Raw genomic sequence first — 18,563 nt, forward strand, 5'->3', positions numbered from 1 at the left:
TCACTACAATTTCTGAATGTGGAGGAATGTGGAGAGATGAAGACGACAAGTAGCCTGTTCATGAAGAGGAAGAGGACTAGTAATGCATGATGGAGGAGAAGACAGCAGAACAGAAGAAGAGGCTGAAGAGTAAAAAGGACAGATGACTGTCCCAGATGAAACACGGGCCACAATAATTAATCATGTAATTACCCCTGGCCTTAAAGCAACTAAAAGTCCACTGCATTCCCTAAACTCTTGCTATAAGAAATATATGAGCCCGACAGTATGGTACAGATGCAGTAATGTGATATATATATATATATATGTCAGGCAAATATGTCGGCCAAGGAGACTACCTTGTGCTAGTGGCAGAAGAGGAGTTTTACATCTCAGCAGGAGCAATACTTATATACTTATAAGTATATTCTATGAAGTAATACAGCATTTGTACTTCTCTGAAACTGATTCTAGACTAAAATTGATTTGACATTTTGTTTACTGTATATATAATGGAACTGGAAGGAAGTAAAATCCCTCGCACCCTTGTATTTGTGGATGAGGCTGGTTTCAATTTGGCCAAAGGCAGAAGGAGTGGCTGAACTATAATAGACCACTGAGCTATTGCGGATGTTCCAGGACAGTGTGGAGAAAATATAGCAATGTGCACTGCAATAACTGAGAATGTTGTGAGGACATATATCTCCAATATTGGCACATCCAACACCCAGCATCTCACTGTAAACTCTCTACAGTGATCATGTCCATGAGAATCAAAGAGACTTGGTAAGCCATGTCTTGCCAAATTTTGTAATTTTGTGGAATAATTATAAGCTTCCATCATGCAAGTTATATCAGGGAATGGTTTATTATTATGGTATCATTATGTAATTTCTGTCCATTAAAGGATACGGGTGGAGTTCTTTCCACCAGTTCTTTCTCCATGCTGAAAAGAATTCCTTGGTTGGGTTCAAGATTGGACACTTGAACCCAACCAAGGAATTCTTTTCAGCATGGAGATGGAAAGTATATGATCACATACTCAAGACCAAATGTCATCATTTGTTGCAATTGATGATGCTTGTGATCATATGAAAACAGAACATTGCAAGGGATGGTTGAGGCATGCAAGAATATTTTTTCTCTCTTGCATTACAAGGGAAACTATGAGGTGTGATGTTGATGAAAATCTTGGATGATGGGCATCCAGTGAGGTAGGTATTGTAGTATAGTGTAGCACTACAGTTTTAGCGTTTTACTGTAATGCATACTACTGTAAGTTTTTAATAGCATATTCTTTCAACAGCATATTTTTTTCTGTAGTGATGTATTTTTTTATTTTTGTGTATTACTATGTTTCTCTATATACATTTTCTGTTTTGCTGTTTACTGGATTGCACAATGTTCACACTATCTGTAAAAATAAATGAGTTACAAGGAAATGTGCATGCCCTAGAGAACAGTGACAGTCAATGTCAATAATATGACACTGGTAGAGTAAAACCTTCAATGACAAAAAATGACACTCTGATACAGAAAAACTGTCCGTGTCACTAAAAAAGTAGTAAACCACTTTGTTTTTAAAATGTATTTTAAATCATCTGAGTCTTGAGAGCTTTAAGAATGTTAAAACTGTTTGAAGAAATAAGCAAAAGCAATTGATAAAAACTGTAAAAGAAAAAGGAGGTTAAGCCCCTGAACCATTAAACTCTCCAATACCTGTGTGAAATTGGCACTGTATATGCCTCAGATTTTAACTAACCTTGTCTCAAGCATTTCTGCTAGTTTGTGCCACTTAATTTTCTGTTTTTGCTACTTTACATAGGAATGTAACTAGGAAAAAGATTGCACCCCGTCACGCCGGTGATATAGCTAATATTTGGTTCAAATCAGATATATTGGAGTCCCGAATTCACATCAATTGTACAATGTAAAGCAGCACAAATTTAAAAATTCATAATAAACCAGCACAAACACTGTATTTAACTTTTATACAAACTGAACTTTGTAATATTTTATGAATTTGAAATTGTAATACTATATGGGTTATACAATTTGTTGGTTAAGACAATGCTCTGTTTTATGATTGCATTACAATACTGCTCCACATAGATTCCTTCATATTCATGATAGGATCTACACTGCTCATATGATCACATGATTCCCTCAGTTTCTATGCTTAAATGTCAGTGTTCACAAAGAAACTACTACTACCGGGACAGCTTGACTTAGCTACATCATAATTTTTGGAGAGCAGGATCATTGTCTTTTGACTTCCTGGTTCTGAATATGTAGGTAGGTAGGTAGGTAGGTAGATAGGTAGGTAGGTAGACAGACAGACAGACAGATAGACAGATAGACAGACAGATAGACAGATAGACAGACAGATAGATAGATAGATAGATAGATAGATAGATAGATAGATAGATAGATAGATAGATAGATAGATAGATAGATAGATAGATAGATAGATAGATAGATAGATAGATAGATAGATAGATAGGTTGGAATTATGCTTGTGTTTTGAAGTGTGTTTGTGTATGTGCATAATCACATACAATGATCAGCCATAACACTAAAGCCACAAGTCACTAAAGCCCCGTGTCCCAGCAAAACAACTCTGACCCACTGTGGCATGGGCTCTACAAATCCTCTGTAGGTGTCCTGTGGTGTTTGACATTACCATCAGATCCTGTGAGTGATTTGAGTATAAAAGCTGATTTCTGTCCGTAAAACTTGAGTTTGAAAAAGGCACTATATAAATGTGACTAATAATAGTAGTAGTAGTAATAATAATAATAATAATAATAATAATAATAATAATAACAAGTTGCATGGTGCGGCCTCCATGGATTTGACTTGGTTTTCCTGCTAATCCTAAAATCTGGGGAATTGGGAGACCAAGTTAACACCTTAAACTCCTTGTCATGTTCCTCAAACCATTCTTGAACAATTTTTGCAGTGTGACAGGTTGCATTATCATAATGAAAAAGACCACTGCCATTAGGGGTATACTTGGTCTCCAACAATTTTCAGGTAAGTGGTACATGTCCACATGAACACCAAGACCCAAGGTTTTCCATCAGAACATCATACTGCCTCTGTCGATTCGCCTTCTTCCCATAGTGTAGTCTTCCTTAGTAAGCAACACACATGCACTGGGCAGTCTATATGATGTAAAAGAAATGGTCATTTTTCAGACCAGGCCACTTTCTTCCATTGCTCCATGGTCCAGTCATGTGCTTTTGGCGGTAGATGGGACTCATCAAAGGTGTCTGACTGGTTTACGTCTGTGCAACTCCATTCACATCAAAATGTGATGCACAGTGTTCTGACACCTTATCATTATTAATATTTAGAATGCTATTAATTGATGTGGCAACATGTCAATAAATGTATTTGAATTTGAAACAGAGACAGCAAGCGCAAAGGAGCGAGAGATTGAGAGAGAGATAGAGAGAGAGAGAGAGAGAGAGAGAAAGAGAAAGAGAGAGATAGAGAAAGACAGAGAAAGAGAGAGAGAGAATCACCAGTGTATTGCAGACTTCCTAAAGTATCTGCCCTCACTGGAGGCTGCGTGTGATGAATCTACTCCCTACTGATTTGTTATGGTTGAGGTCCAAGAAAAAAAAAGAAGAAAAACATTTGTTAGATAGAAAAGGATGGCATACACTTCAGTGGGACATCTGCTGCATCTGTGATCAATCTTACATCACTTTCATTTCAACATTGCAGGCACGAATAATGAAACATCTGATGAGCGAATACTCACAACATCTTCATGTGTGCACTTCTCCACGTTAATGCCATTGACCTACATAAGACAGAGTTTTCATTAGAAAGTTTTTATAGAAAACTGGCTCCATATATATTGTTATAATCAAAATTTGGCAGAATGCAGTTCATTATTGTCCATTGCACTTTACCTAAGATTGTAGTCAATGAAAGAACCCAGTAATTATATTTGAATTAATTTTGTTTTTTCACCTCCTGTTTGAAGAACATATATTGAACATATTGATACATTTAAGTTTATACCACCCTACTAGAGATTGGTCTTAACATAAGAGATCATTTTATTTGCACTGAAAGTTTATTGCTTGAAAATTTCTCTTGTTCAGCAGGAGAATCGTTACAATTACTTTAATTTTCAAATATATCACTAATATAATTATTTTCCCTTTGGTGTGTGCCTAGTACCTGTTTTGTATTTTAGATATGTAATTCTGTTAGTTCTCATAACCAACTAAAACTGCTCAACTGCATAATTGTTTCTACTTTATATCAGATCCAGTCTTCTTGTTGCTGTATGTGCCACTGCATGATAAAGAGATGATATGGTAGATCAACATCACATATAAATTTCATCTATATGTATAGGGCTCCTTTTAGTGATGAGATGTGGGAACTTAAAGGGTTTTTTTTGCAGAGTTAATATCGCATCCCTTCTTTTTCATTCATACATTTTTGGTAACAAGACCCAGAATTATTACACTTTCTTGATGTCTCATTACTGCTATTCTTCAGATTCATATAATGAGATCAAAGGTTAAAACCACAATCAACCTGGAGAAAATGAATCAGAGGAGGACAACATTAGAATGCAGGTAGCATATTGCTCTGACATGTACCTAATGCCCAGGGCAGTGTGGGAAATGAGAGTGAGCTTATGCTTACTGCACTGACCTGTAATACAGCATCGCCAATAAACAGAAGCCCTGTCTGATCCGCTGCAGGCCAGACACAGTGTCAAAGGTTAATGGAGACATTAGAACAATCACTCGTTTCATATGTGCTTATGTTACAGAAATGACAATCAGCACTTGCTGCTGATGAGTAACCGCAGCATAGCCTGCATAGCTGCAAGCAAGACAGGGGGGTTAAATCTAGTTATTTTATCACAACTGACTAGTACTGCATGTCTTCAGTATCAGATTCTTGGGGTTCAAAATGTTAGTGTGTCACTACATTGAGCCAAAACTGTCTCAGATGCATAGATAAGCTGCAAGTTAAAGAGGCTGCTACTGGAAATCTGATCTGATTGAAACACTAGCAAACATTTATGAAATGGGTCTCCAAAACGCATTCTAATCCTTTGGTATCAGTTTTCACATTTCAAGCACATTCACTCATACAGGATGATTTGTAATCAATATTGTAATCAGTGCTTCTCATTTATAAGAAAACCTATTACTGGATGAGAACTTCAAAATATCTGCATGCTTATGAGGCCTTCGGTTTTGTCATGGCTAACGGCATCTCAGTCCTTTCCGTGTGCTTCAGTGCACTTGGGAGTAAGCAAACCAATATGTCCACTAGCCTCTAATTACATAGTTATCAAACAGACTGCTTTAACAGATCAAGTGGATCTCGCCTCTCCACTACAGACACTCTAAATTACAAACTTAAAAAGAGGTAATCACTGCTGACGGTAGTAAGAGTAAAATATAGTTATCCTTTACGCCTCGACTAATTCAATCACACAGAAATTGAGAGGAAAACTCAATAATGTCTTACCTACTTGATCTTTGAAAATCTTTGAAATGACCACAGGTACTTTATGCTCAGCACCTCCCTGAAAAAATTAAAAAAGCCATGAGTGTGATTTAGTTGTCCACTTTCCACCTGCTCATTGCAGAAACCACACTGCATGAACTACAACTCCTCTGCTACATCTTATCACAATCAGTGGTGTAATGGGCTTTAATATGTTCGACAAGGTTCTCTTTGATCTTTAATACAGATTCCCCATGAGCAGTCATTCACCTTGTCCATGAAGATATGTGGTCATTTAAATACATTAGCATTTTCAGTTAAATTATTGGAACTGTGTTTTTTAAAAGGGAAAGGTAGTTCAGATTCAAAAAGTAAAATACCTCTCCAGAATTTTGTTCCAACCACCTGGATTTGCTTATCAGTTCAAATCAGTAGGCAAAATTAATTAGTGAAATCAACTAGGTGAAGCAAATCATGGCAGGAATTTTTACTTTTTAAACTTTTACTTTTCAAAACTGAATTTACAGCCCCCTGAAAAGCAGACAAAAAACCTACTTTGATACTCAGACCAAGGCCTCCAGTTGCCTGTCTTCGGAGTACAACAGTTCTGTGCTTTAAAAAATGGGAATTTAGTTGGTAAAATTCATCTGGATGAACTGTTCGACAAAGGCAACATTCATAGCTTGGCATATGCTTATTCTAATCACACAATTAGTCAGCACCAGCTCAAACAAATACATATTTGTTACTAACTCAGTACACACATACTAACTCAGTTTCTTTCACTGTACTCAGGCAGCACTGGGGCCCTGAGAACAGGCCAGCTGATGTTGGGAAAGAGAATGTGTCCCAACCTTGCACAATATGGTTTAGAATGTGCCGCTTGACTGAGACGTCAAATGTAACAAAAAAATATTCTAATGCCACTTCTTCTGCTCATCATCTGTAATTTATCAGTAACACAGTCACTCTCCCATACCACATTGGTACTTCCCACAATGGTAAAAAAAATAAAGTGAAAAATAATGTAGGTTCGGCTCTTCTGCCTGAAGCAGTCTGTGTGTGAAAGTAAATCTTTTTTTCAGGAGAATAATTCCTTAGTACTTACGTTTACATGATGTGCCCCACCACCTATGCATACCACGTCCTGTTTCTGAATGGTCAGCATCTCTTTCGTTAACTTTAAACGGATGTCGTAGGTATTGTTGGTATTTTCGTCATACAACAGGGCAAGTCCAGTTTTTGTCTTTAAACACAAAGAACACATTTTTGAGGCTTAGTCAGTATGCAGAAAATAAATAATTTAGGGGTTTTGTTTGTTTTATGTTTTTTTCTCATTTATTAAAATTCCTATCAATACTCTAAATTGTATTAGTCTCAATAGATGATTCAACATGTTACAGAGGCACTATTTACAAGATTTCCAACATAAAACTAAAGATAATTACCAGCCAAAGCTTTCCATTCATCTCTGAAATATATCTAAATTCAGTAATAGTGCTATTTCTAAGAACTTTAATGGACATACATCATTTTTGTTCCTGTAATTTCATGGTGTTAGTGGGCAAGTTTTCAGATATAAAATTCACCAAACCGCATAGACCAATGATATGCTCGTGATTTAAAAGTGCATTTCATTTCTGCCTCAACTCTAAAAAAAAGAAAAGTCCAGGTGGATTTAATGAACCTTTCTGTGGAGACACTTGTTTCCTTTAAGGAATATGTGCTAAAGAAAACTTGCTTTTAGGTCTGTACCACTCTGAAATGTTATTTCAAGAAAATAAGGTGCAGATAACAAAAGCTTTACAAGCTTAGTTAATTTAGTTACACGCTGAAATTAATCCCAAGAACACATTGTTCTACCTGGTAAATTGAAAAACATTCTGAATAACATGAGTAAAATATAAACAGGCCCATAATTATTATGAACTGGCAGGATGGAGAAAAGCCGGATTTGTCATCCTGGAGCTTTCCTTTTCTGAGGCTAATTCAGAAAGTAGAATGTCAAAAGCAATATGAGTGCAGCTACTTAATATATAGAGATCTCTCCTGTCAGCAATTCCTTCCATTACTTTACTGACCTTACTATAACAAAAAAGGAATACAAATGGTTTGAAAAGAAAAGCCAGCTAAAGTCATAGTCAGAGCTGAAACTGACACAAATCATACATGTTTTAATTGTTTTCATATTTGCAGGTCCCTATGAGCATGGAACCAATTTGTGGACACCTACAGCTACCTTCTCCTGGCCTAGTTCTCTTCCTGACACTATGAGCATTCATCCCAAGAGATACTAAGATTTAGGTCAAGTGACTCCCCCACCAGCTCCAAAGGGATAGGATAATTAATCAAAGATTTGAGTCATAGCCTGACACTACAAGAACACTGGTAGAATATGCACCAGGGGATCACCATTGGGACTCACAAGTCTCTGTGAGACTAATAATAAACTAAACGTTCACTGCTGGCCTGCTGACCCATGTGAACATAACACAGTTAACAAATGCTGGCTAACTAGCATTTAATAATTAACATAGGGTTAGGAGTGTGGGAGGATTACATTACAATATTGTATCTACACAAATCTTTCTATTGACTTGAGGTGTACATCCATTTAAGTCACAACCTTAACTTTGAAATGAGTAGGATGTATTTGGTCATAATATATTAATCCCAAGAACACTTCACTTAAATTAAGGAATACAGTAGATTTACTTTAGTAATAATATCACATTATTTGACAAACTCTTGATGAAGTTTGTGGCTGAAGAGATTTGTCAAGCACTTTGCAGGCTTTTTCTTCATTTTAAATATGTGAGGAATTAAGAACTAGAACAAGAGAAAATGCTTTACTGTGTGAAATCAGCCCTCAATTGCATGTAAAACAGTGTTTTTTTATTGCTACACATTTCAGCAGCATATGGCATGCAACACAAGAAACATCAGCATGGATGAGGAGTATATGTGGTAAATCTCAACCAAGTGGTAAGTCCCATGCATCTATTGACATTTCCTTGTTTTTCTTTACATGCCTGTCTAAAGGACAGTGCTATTTCAGCACTAGAAAAATCCAGCACATCACACATTGATCTTTATCTGAATGCCCAAATGATCTGCAACCTGCTTACAAGAATTAAAACTAAATACTGCTCATTGATTTGTACAGGATGGAATTCCACAACCTTTTAGTTTGCATCCAAAGAAGAGAATCTGGATACCAGTTTGCCTCAATCACAACAGTAATTAAAGGAGACTGGAGGTCGACTGCTGATTGGAGATCAGCTCTGATAATGTTGTGCTCCTCCCAGCCTGGTATTAGCCAACAATATTGTCTTTCTCCACTGCTAGAACGGATGAAAACAGGTGTCTAGTGCAATCTAAATGGTTTCCTTTCCAAAGGGAAGCTTAAGCATAAACTGAGGTGCCTCACACCTATTATAATTTTCCTCATAATTTATCTCCTTGTCTCATAACTTTTCACATATTGGAGATATCAGTCTAAGCCACAAAGTGCAAATTGTAAAACTGTAATCTGTGCAATTCTGATTATCGAGAATATGGCAAAGCACTCTATAGAGAAAAATTGTCTTGATGGCCAACATTACGCTTGAGGGTGCAATAAATGTGGAGGCTTTTCTCAGGAAACTGCAGCATGCATTCTCAGTGAGGGGAAGGACATATACTGAGTCTCAACTTAAAATGCTCATACCTGGTCTAATCCTGGAGGAAATAAAGTGCACTGAAGAGAATGGCCACCTAACATTTACAACCCAGTACGTGACCTACTACCAAACTACTTTTAGGCAAACAGTACAACAACTGTGTGAAATGGAAGACCCTGGAGGATCAACAGAAGATGTAAATAGCTAACCAAGTTGAAGTGCCAGAAAACTAGCTAACCAGTGCAAGGCCTATCAAACATTTCCATCTTAATGAAAGAATTAATATGCCCATCCACTATATCTTACATGATTGTGTTCATTTGTGATTGTTTCTGATTCTATATTACATTTACTAAGTGTATCTATAATGTTTCTGAATGCCTCTATATCTATTTTGTATGCACGATATGCCACTGTCACAGAAAGATGTTCTCTGAATTGGGGTCTTCGAGGCCTCATCCAACCATTCCACACATTCCCATTTTATTCACCTCCCCTCTCTCCTTCACTCTCTACTCACATCTGACTCCAATCATGTGTAGTTAGACTGGCTGATTTTTGAGTAGAACCTTCATGCTGGAAAATGGATCTTCAGATTTTCAATGTTTATTTGCGCACATGGAGTATCTGGAATGACCATATGGCTACCTTCAACTGGTGTCGCTCAGGCATCATTGACTTGATTGTGCTATCTGCACTGCTTGGTTCTGTACCTGACAGTAATTAAGGAGTGAGTCTGAAAATTTGCTTGTTGTAGATCAGTCACCTCTAGGACCATCTCTGATATCCCTGTAATGATTCTTTAGGCACTCAGGCCCAACTTTTGCTACTGGTTGCCCCTATACTGCAATGTACAGTGGGTATTGCTTCAGTCCATTTTACCCCTTAATTGTGGAGTTAAGTCTCTTTGATGACATGGTTTGCACATTCTGCCTCTCATGGGGCTTGTGGCCTGTAGGGACAGTGCAATTTCCAAGTTATTATCAAAAATCGGCAAACATCTTCACTACCTACACAGTAAAGTGTGTGCCTTGGACTGACTCAATTTATTCAGGAAGTCCCCAATGGGGAATTAATTCCCGCTCTAGTATTTTAGCAGTGTGATTGACAGTGCCTTTTGCTGGTGGATAGGCTTCTATCTAGTGGGAAAATTTGTCATCAACCACCAAGACATTTTGTTTTCCTTCACACTTCGGCTTCACTGTTACATAATCTACCTGTAAATGACAGAATAAGCCAGGAAGTGCCAGTGTTTTCCCAGCAGAAATCTGCATTTGAGATGTTGCATTGACTTTGTGACAGGCAACACAATTCTAAACAATTGTTTTTGCTTGCTATACTCTCTTAGACTGACCTTCGAGCTGCATTGCTTTTGGGAAACCCAACAAAGCTTAGATTTGCTAGGGAGAGCCACAGCTGATAGATGTGTCATGTGTTATCAGTAGAGAAGCAGTTCAGAAATAAATATTGAAAAGGAAGTCTCTCCCTAAACACAGTATATTAAAGACAACTGTAAAAGAATTTATGCAATATTCAAATTTGAAGTATTCAAATTCAATATGTATTCTAAACACTTAATCACTCAATAATTTCTTTAATTTCTGTTTAAAAACACCTGACTTACCCTCAGACTGCAAGTACTCCATGGTATCCAAATTATTATCATTTGTAATGAAATAGGCAAATTACTTCATGTTTGCATACATGGAATTGTCAAATGGCAACACCACCACTGTCATCCTAATCGCCAGTGATTCCTTCACAATCATTATTTTCTTTATAAAAAAAAATAATAATAAAAACAAAAAAAAAACATTAACATGCAAGGGAGCATATTAAAATTCATTCTTGCCCTGAATCAAAATGGAAATGAAAAGGCAAAGCTGGAGTAGAAATAATGAAGGAAGGAAAGGAGATAGGCCTCTTTACTGGGTCAGTAAACATCAAGACAACATTAATACATTACCACCCAGCTGATCTCAGGAGTAATTAGAGAATCATTTGCAAGTTGAGATTGTACAACGGTTCGTATATAAGATAGTTATGTTAAAAGTCATCAAGGAGAATTAGAGTAATTCTGTGAAATGGCATACCTAATGATCTATATTTGCAATATTTACTGGATGGAGTACTGATGAAATACATAATGAATGTATTTGTCTCTATGACTTCTCATTCTGCCAATGATGGACATAACACTGCAAAAAATATAAAGAATAAATATGAAATATGAATTATTATGGGAATGACTCCTGTCATTTTTATTCTAAGGTTAAAATTCATTGAATGTATGGCTCCTATCAAACTCCCTAACTCTAAGATAACACGAGTCACACAAAAAATTGATTATTTGCAACAATGCATATAGGAATTGTGACGTCCCGAGTGCCGCAGGGCGAGGAACAGGACGAACAGACTTCATCGACGTAGACAAACATTTATTATAGGGCACATACAACTTTGGTACTCACATGCAATGATATAGATAAATACAAACATGTGCATTGAAAATGTGAAGAAAAACACATTTAACAGCAATGACATGAACAAAGGCAATGACCAACAAAGATACACACACCAGCAGGGGTTTAGATACGTACAATCACATTCAACCATGTGCAGGTGTGTGCAAACAAGGAAGGCGTGGTTACAAATAATACAAAGTGAAGTCGCACTGCACGCGGCGGGCTGTACCACGTGACCAGTGGGACTGGGAGCAGTCTGTGACAGGAATCCCTTTCATAATGGAAACGTACCATTGCTGGAGTTGAGAGGAGATCATCATTTGGGGGCAAGTTGTATACAGTGTTAACTTCAATAACTGTGCGCATTATGATGCATTAGGGCTCCAGTTAGCAACAGCAAAACAGATTTTTTTATTTATTTTTTTTGTATGTGAAGATTGATATAATTCCTCATGGAAGTCCAAACATGCAGACCATACATCTGCCTATTTACAGATCCAAGTGTTTAATGCTGCTACCAGTTCCAATTCCAGTTTCAGGTGCATGTATTCATACAGCCTTTTCAGTCATCTGATGTTTATGTAAATGTAAATAATTTTTGAATAAATGGAAAATGGACAATACACTGACAAATAATTCCATGTTCCACATGTATCATGCAACATGTTTGCAGGACATTTATGATTCCTCATTAGGAAATGAACTGTATTCTTGTATAAAAAATGCTGGCTATTCACATGCATAATCTCCCCCACTGTTTATAATGCAAGTCAGTGAAGTATACTGTCCTAATATAAAGATTAAATGTTTTCCTACAGTGTTAGGAAGATGTATTTTGAATTCTTGCACATTGGTAACCTAATGATTGCTTGAAAATTCAGTCTAACTGTGGTCTGTTCTGTTTTTTATCTTTTCCTCTCATAAACTCTCAGGAGCCACCAGTGGGCCCACACTCTCATTCCTCATTCTTGTGACTGGATAACTATCATACAGTTGCAAATGAAGTTTCTGGAATATCTCACAGTAGTTACTAAATAATATGCCTTAATATTATAAAATAACGAGTAAAAAGGTCATCTCCAGGCATATTATTTAGTTTTTCATCTGAAAGGATATTATTTACTAACTACTGCAAATTATTCAGTATCTATTAAAATTATTATGAAAGTTAGTTATGTACTTACAAGAATGAGGGCCAATACTCTAGACACACCAGCAAGTTCTTGAAGTGTAGGAGAATAAGATACCAGGCCAAATGTTCACATTCATACAGATTCACTAACCAAACCACAAGCCTCATAGCATTCACTGTACCACTGTACCAGTGAGATAGTTTCATCAATGTTCAGAGCAAAGATATTACCATGTTCATATTTCAACAAGACTGACATATTTCTTTGAACCTGCATGGAATTAACTTTTTGGTCACTTGAAATGATCACAAATTGGTTAGAAAATAGGAAATGGGAAAAGCATAAAAATGTGTGTGCCTGAACATTTTAAGGGCTGTTGTGGAGATGTATAGACTACTTGTCTGAAAATGTTCACTATTGTATTCCACCTCTGATTCCACCTCTTTATTTTTTTTTTTGCCTTCTTCTTCATGTAACATTTAGAATGTTTTGTCTTCTAAATGTTTTAGTCTTCCATTACACTGATGTTGAGTAACAAACACCTATTGTTTTGCTTATTGTTTATTGTACTTATCACTGTCTGAGATAGACTTTATGTATTTTGCACTTCTAGGCATCAGCAATGATCCTTGTATTTTAAGAGTATTCTAGTTCATTGGTATATTGAACTCTATCTAACCTACTGTACTGGCTAGGATGTGTTCTATGAGTAAATGACAACGCACTTTTGTAAGTCACTCTGGATAAGACTGTATGCCAAATGATGTAAATGTAAATGTAATTGTGAATGTAAATGTATATATAGTATTTTTAATAGATAGATATGATGATTCACTTTAGCTGTAATGGCCAAGAAAAATAAGACACAGACATCCTTCACACAAGACAGCTATATACGTGGCTCAGGTTTGAAAGAATAATTTGACAGGAATCCATTACTTACAGCCTCTCAGTAACACAGGCACATATTAAATTATATAAATATTATATTGGATGATTGTTTAAACTAAAAAGCCATCTGCAGAAAAGCCTGTAACAAAACTTTTTGGTTCTTGTGGAAAAATGCCATCTTGGCAAAACAGTATCTAATCTGAGTCAGTGCTGCATTAAAATAACCTGAAACCAACACATTCGTCTTTGCTGGCCATTTCTTGCGCTGCGAGTCTCTCATGAGCTGCAGCACCTCCTCACTGTGCTGTTTAAGGCTTCTAACATAATAGCTCCTAAGAGGAGATTTGGAGGAAGTATAAAAATCCTGATTGCACATTTCCACACAGGAATAACTTAGTGACCTAGGCAGGTTCATACAGAGATAGGGCTCTATAAGGTCTCAAGGTCCTTGCCTCTTTGCCCTTCTCATTGCAAAGGTTTCACAAACGGTGAGCATTGCACTCCTGTTACGTCATCAGGCAGCACTCAGACGCCATCATGGGAACTTCACTGACACAATCATTCATGAGATAAAATATCATCCTTCTTCCTGTCAGTTTCAGGTCTGATTGCCAGGCACAATATGCACTGACCTTCTCGCATCCCATGCCCAGTCCACTGATGGTGGATAAGTTGTTTTGATTTTTCAGATTTCAGCTAAATATGAATGTGAAAGTTAATCATTTTCACATTTACCCTAATGTGTCAGTGATAGACTAAAGATTGACAGAACATACAGCCTCATGTTGGACAAAGTGGATAGGCAATACAATCCATTGAAAGATGTATGATGTAATATGACAAAGCAATGATTAGCCAGCCATGGTTTTACATAGCTTTTGACCTTGCCTTTGCCACATTCTATGTCCTGAGGGGAAGGAGAGACATTTTTAGCACATTTGGCATTTTTTTCATGTCTTTACTGTTTGACTCTGGCCAACGTGTACATTACACCTATTCAGACAAAAATAAGCTATCCTTAACACTTTCACAATGCACTTGCACTTTTAGGGCAACTACTAAGAGAGCAATTATATAGTATGCAGTATTTTCCATTAGCACATGACTAAAAGCTAAAAAAAAATTTACTTTTCACTGGGCTGTGCAAGTATATTATTTGCCTGTATTAAAGTAAAATTTCAGATAAAATTTTAATATTACCCATTAATAGTGAGAACATAGACATTTCATACACCATTTCACATCACTGTGGCTGCAAAGGGATGAAAGACTAGAAGTCACACACAAAGAATTTTTGTTTGGTTTGATGTGAAATGCTAACTGAAAAATGTACCCTGATATGTGTTGTAAATTACAATATACAAAACATACTGTACAGTATACAGTATATTAATCTTCCATCCATTTAGAGGTCATTATAAGCAATAGATCTCTCTCTCTCTCTCTCTCTCTCTCTCTCTCTCTCTCTCTCTCTCTCTCTCTACTTGTTACATGAATATGAACAAAACTGTTTCACACAAATGTTATGACAAGTGTTATGAGTACTCTGCATCGTCATAAAACACCCATTTTGTGCTGTCAGATCTAAACGCCATATTCATCAAGCAACAAGAAACAAAGCATTTAAAACAGTGCACAGACACTCCTTGTTAAGTGAATTTCCCCAAGCACCTGTTCGTGAGCTCGTGCACATCACAAGGTTTATCTTAAACAGTGCCTATTAAATATAGTCCTCTTGCAAATGAACAAGTTTAGCATTAATATTAAACGTTTTTTATAGCAATGTGAACCGTAAACCATTTTTGTGATTCCAAGTTTAATTCTGAAAATCGTCCGCATCATAGCTACATCAAGTAGTGTTAGCCGGGAACTCAAGAAGCTGTTTCATTCCACCTCATGGCAACTAGCACCATTATAGCAAATTCATATTTTTAGATTCAGTGTCATCCTCGCAAAACGAGGTTCCTTTTTACAAGTATTTCGTGTTTAATATTCTCGCTTATTCTAATTTGTTACACAGGTCCATATCAGTCCTCTTGAAAAAAAAAAATCGGTAGGCTATCCTCATCCATGAACAATTACCTTAAAGTTAGGTTGTGTGGGTATAGAGTATGCAACTGAGTGTTTACACTCAATTAATTACTTCACCTTCCAAATGATTCAAGAAAGCCTCTCGTGTTTAGACATGCATCACATCAGCCCACATAAACAAATGGATATCCAGTGATGTATTCCAACGTCTGATTTGAGGAAGAAAATATTTTCTTACCCATGTTGGTAATAAGAGGCTGACAGGTCGCTCTAATAAATCAGGTTGATGTTTGCCGGCAACGTTCATTTCCCATGCAGCCACTGGTTCGGTCCGCTGGAGTCAAAGAGACTTTGATCATTTATACCGTAATATCCAGTTAACGCAGTTCACCGTTGCCCTGTAAACCACAGAAGGCAAAGGGGAACGAGCATCGCACTCATCCCCTTTGAGACAGTTTAGTCGTATACAAGTTGCCAAAGGACACTCAATACACTACTTAAACAACACCAGCCTTTTGGCATCCACCAGAAGTAATGAAACGCATGGAAAAATCTTTTAGAAAAGCATAGTTCCCAAAAAATCTGAAGTTTGAAATGAGGCTTTAAGAATGTCCGTCCAGTCGTTACCGTTGCCCTAAGTTGTCGGCACTGTTATCAGGAAAGCGGCGTGATCTTGGAGGCGCGGGCACAGTCTGCGCTGCATGTCCACTCGCTGCCTCTGTCTCTCGCTCGCCACCTATTTGCGACAGATATCGCAAGTCTGCTCTGGTTGAGATTTAACCGTTGAGCGCCTGCCTACTTGCAGGCGTTACTTGCACTATTACTTGCACTGACACTACCATTCAGCGATGCGGGCTGATATATGCCAATAAATCAGATGAAGTAACCAATGGTTTTGTTGTATGCGTTATGTTTAAATCAAGGAAACGAAATTTAAATGTATGGTCTGCTATCCAAAGGTTTATGCCTTATTTATATATGAAGTAATTAGTTGCACTTCCTTTTTGATCACCCCCGGTTTTTGTCAGGTGGTGTCTCTGCTCTCATGACGTTTTGCCCTGAATTCATATAAACAATCAAGTATTGCTGGAGGGCGGCAGGAACCTCGTCTGCGACTTCTGCCTCTACCTCTTTGCAACGTTTCTCAAATATCCTTCATTAATATGTACAAAGTACATCTGCTATAGGTCAAGTTGTTGCTGTTTGTCAGATTTGTAAATATTGTCTACACTTTATAGTTCACACAAACACTATTTAAAAGAGAGTTGATTTTTCTCCATAACATGTAAACAGATTGCTTCTAAACTGCTCTACTATTCAATCTGATTACATTATAAATACATTTTTGTAATTAATATTGATGATATTGGCTTGTGTCTGATACGTATAGCAGACATGCCTCTAAAAGTTGAATCAAAGATCAAAGTTTTCAGTGTCCATTACACGTGTCAACCGTCGTAACCTACATGCTGCATGGTAAAGAGATCTTTTAAGATACTTTTGTGTGCCTTCCTAACATTACCACACATCCGGGTTGTTGAGATGTGGGAGGTACAGCATGGCTGGGCAAGGGGCCAGCTACGCATGCAGAAGCCTGGCTCCAGAAAGAGTTGGTCACCACTGCTTCAAAGGCTTTGCTGATAAACATTCCTTTCACATGAGGGCCCTGACACAAGGGCCTCTGCACCAGGCAGGAGATCCATGTTGAGAAGGGAAGAGACGAGGGCAGGGTCTAAATCTGTACAACCCACACTCGCACATGCACTGAGTGGAATGCAGCGTGACAAAGCAATTACCCAATAGGAGACACCTTTACATAAGACTGTGTGGCAGCTTCGATCAGCTTGTCTGAAATGGTTGTTATTCTTCACATGTCAGGATGCATGTCACCCTGGGAAATAAAGTTCAGATTTTCAAGGAAAGCTGCGCCAATAATTTATTATCAAATCATAATTTCTACCTCCACTTGTTACTTGAAGGAGACAAAAAGTTGATCATCTTTATAAATCAGGTAATGGTTTTAAAAACAATAACTGAAAACATCCAAAATACTCTGATGTTAGGGCAATAAGAAGTTTCAAACGACTGGAGCTGTAATGAACCTTCCTGAAATGAGATGAAAGTATATTTCTTCTCATGCACAGTGAGGAGGATTCAAGAGGCAAAATTTTCTCTAGTGATCAAAGCTGGAGAAGTACAGCAGTTGGCTGCATCATGTTGTCACCAAACTACAATTAGATGCCAAAGACTGTTTGAAAGATGTGTTCTTATCCTAGCTGAGGGAGGGGACACAAACTATTGGTATAAGGGTGAATTTAAATGTGGTTTTAAAGACTTTTAAAATAATTTTAGATTGCTAAAAGTCTGTACTTTCCTCTTTCTTTCAGAAGGTGATAAAGAACAAGGTATCTTAGCCTTCTATAGGTGGCAGTACTTTTGGAGGGCACTGGAATTTCATCTCAGTTAAGGAAAACACAAGTGACTGCATTCAAACATATTTCTTCCAAAGGAGCACATGTATTAACGTATAGAGAGTATTATTGCTTTCACCATCTCTCATGTTTCTTCATAGCCTTTGTGACATACCCTCAAGGTTAATGCACATGAAATGGAGCTTATTACTATTTTCACATTCTTTGTCAGATGCTGAAATTTTCCATTTCTCTGGCCTTGTTGGTGTCTACTAGCTGCTGTTCTCATTTGGCCAGTGCAGCTGTGACTTGCTGGGGATTCCAGCAAGACTTTCAGATCCAGAAGTGTGGGATGTGACCTATGCTTCTGCAAGCACAGATTTCATTTTCACTGTCAGCAGGGGTCTGTTTGTGAAAGACCATCAATTTGTTTTGGAAGAGAGGGAGGAGGTATCTAATGTTTTGCATGCTATGACTATTTTCATTACCTGAGAG

The 18,563-nt window shown here is 37.3% G+C and overlaps 1 protein-coding gene across 1 annotated transcript in view; it reads right to left on the bottom strand.

Moving 5' to 3' along the window:
- The window catches only part of sntg2 (syntrophin, gamma 2), a 37,174-nt gene extending 21,132 nt beyond the window's left edge, over window positions 1-16,042 (bottom strand). The window contains exons 1-6 of the mRNA XM_027002453.2: window positions 15,896-16,042; window positions 6,584-6,721; window positions 6,031-6,087; window positions 5,497-5,554; window positions 4,666-4,709; window positions 3,752-3,793 (exon numbers count right to left, since the gene is read on the bottom strand). Coding sequence (XP_026858254.2) covers window positions 3,752-3,793; window positions 4,666-4,709; window positions 5,497-5,554; window positions 6,031-6,087; window positions 6,584-6,721; window positions 15,896-15,964 — 408 coding nt within the window. The 5' untranslated portion in view covers window positions 15,965-16,042. The remainder of the gene's footprint in view (window positions 1-3,751; window positions 3,794-4,665; window positions 4,710-5,496; window positions 5,555-6,030; window positions 6,088-6,583; window positions 6,722-15,895) is intronic.
- Between the last annotated feature and the right edge of the window lie 2,521 nt (window positions 16,043-18,563).

This window comes from Electrophorus electricus, chromosome 13 (assembly GCF_013358815.1).
Source record: "Electrophorus electricus isolate fEleEle1 chromosome 13, fEleEle1.pri, whole genome shotgun sequence".
NCBI lineage: Eukaryota > Metazoa > Chordata > Actinopteri > Gymnotiformes > Gymnotidae > Electrophorus > Electrophorus electricus.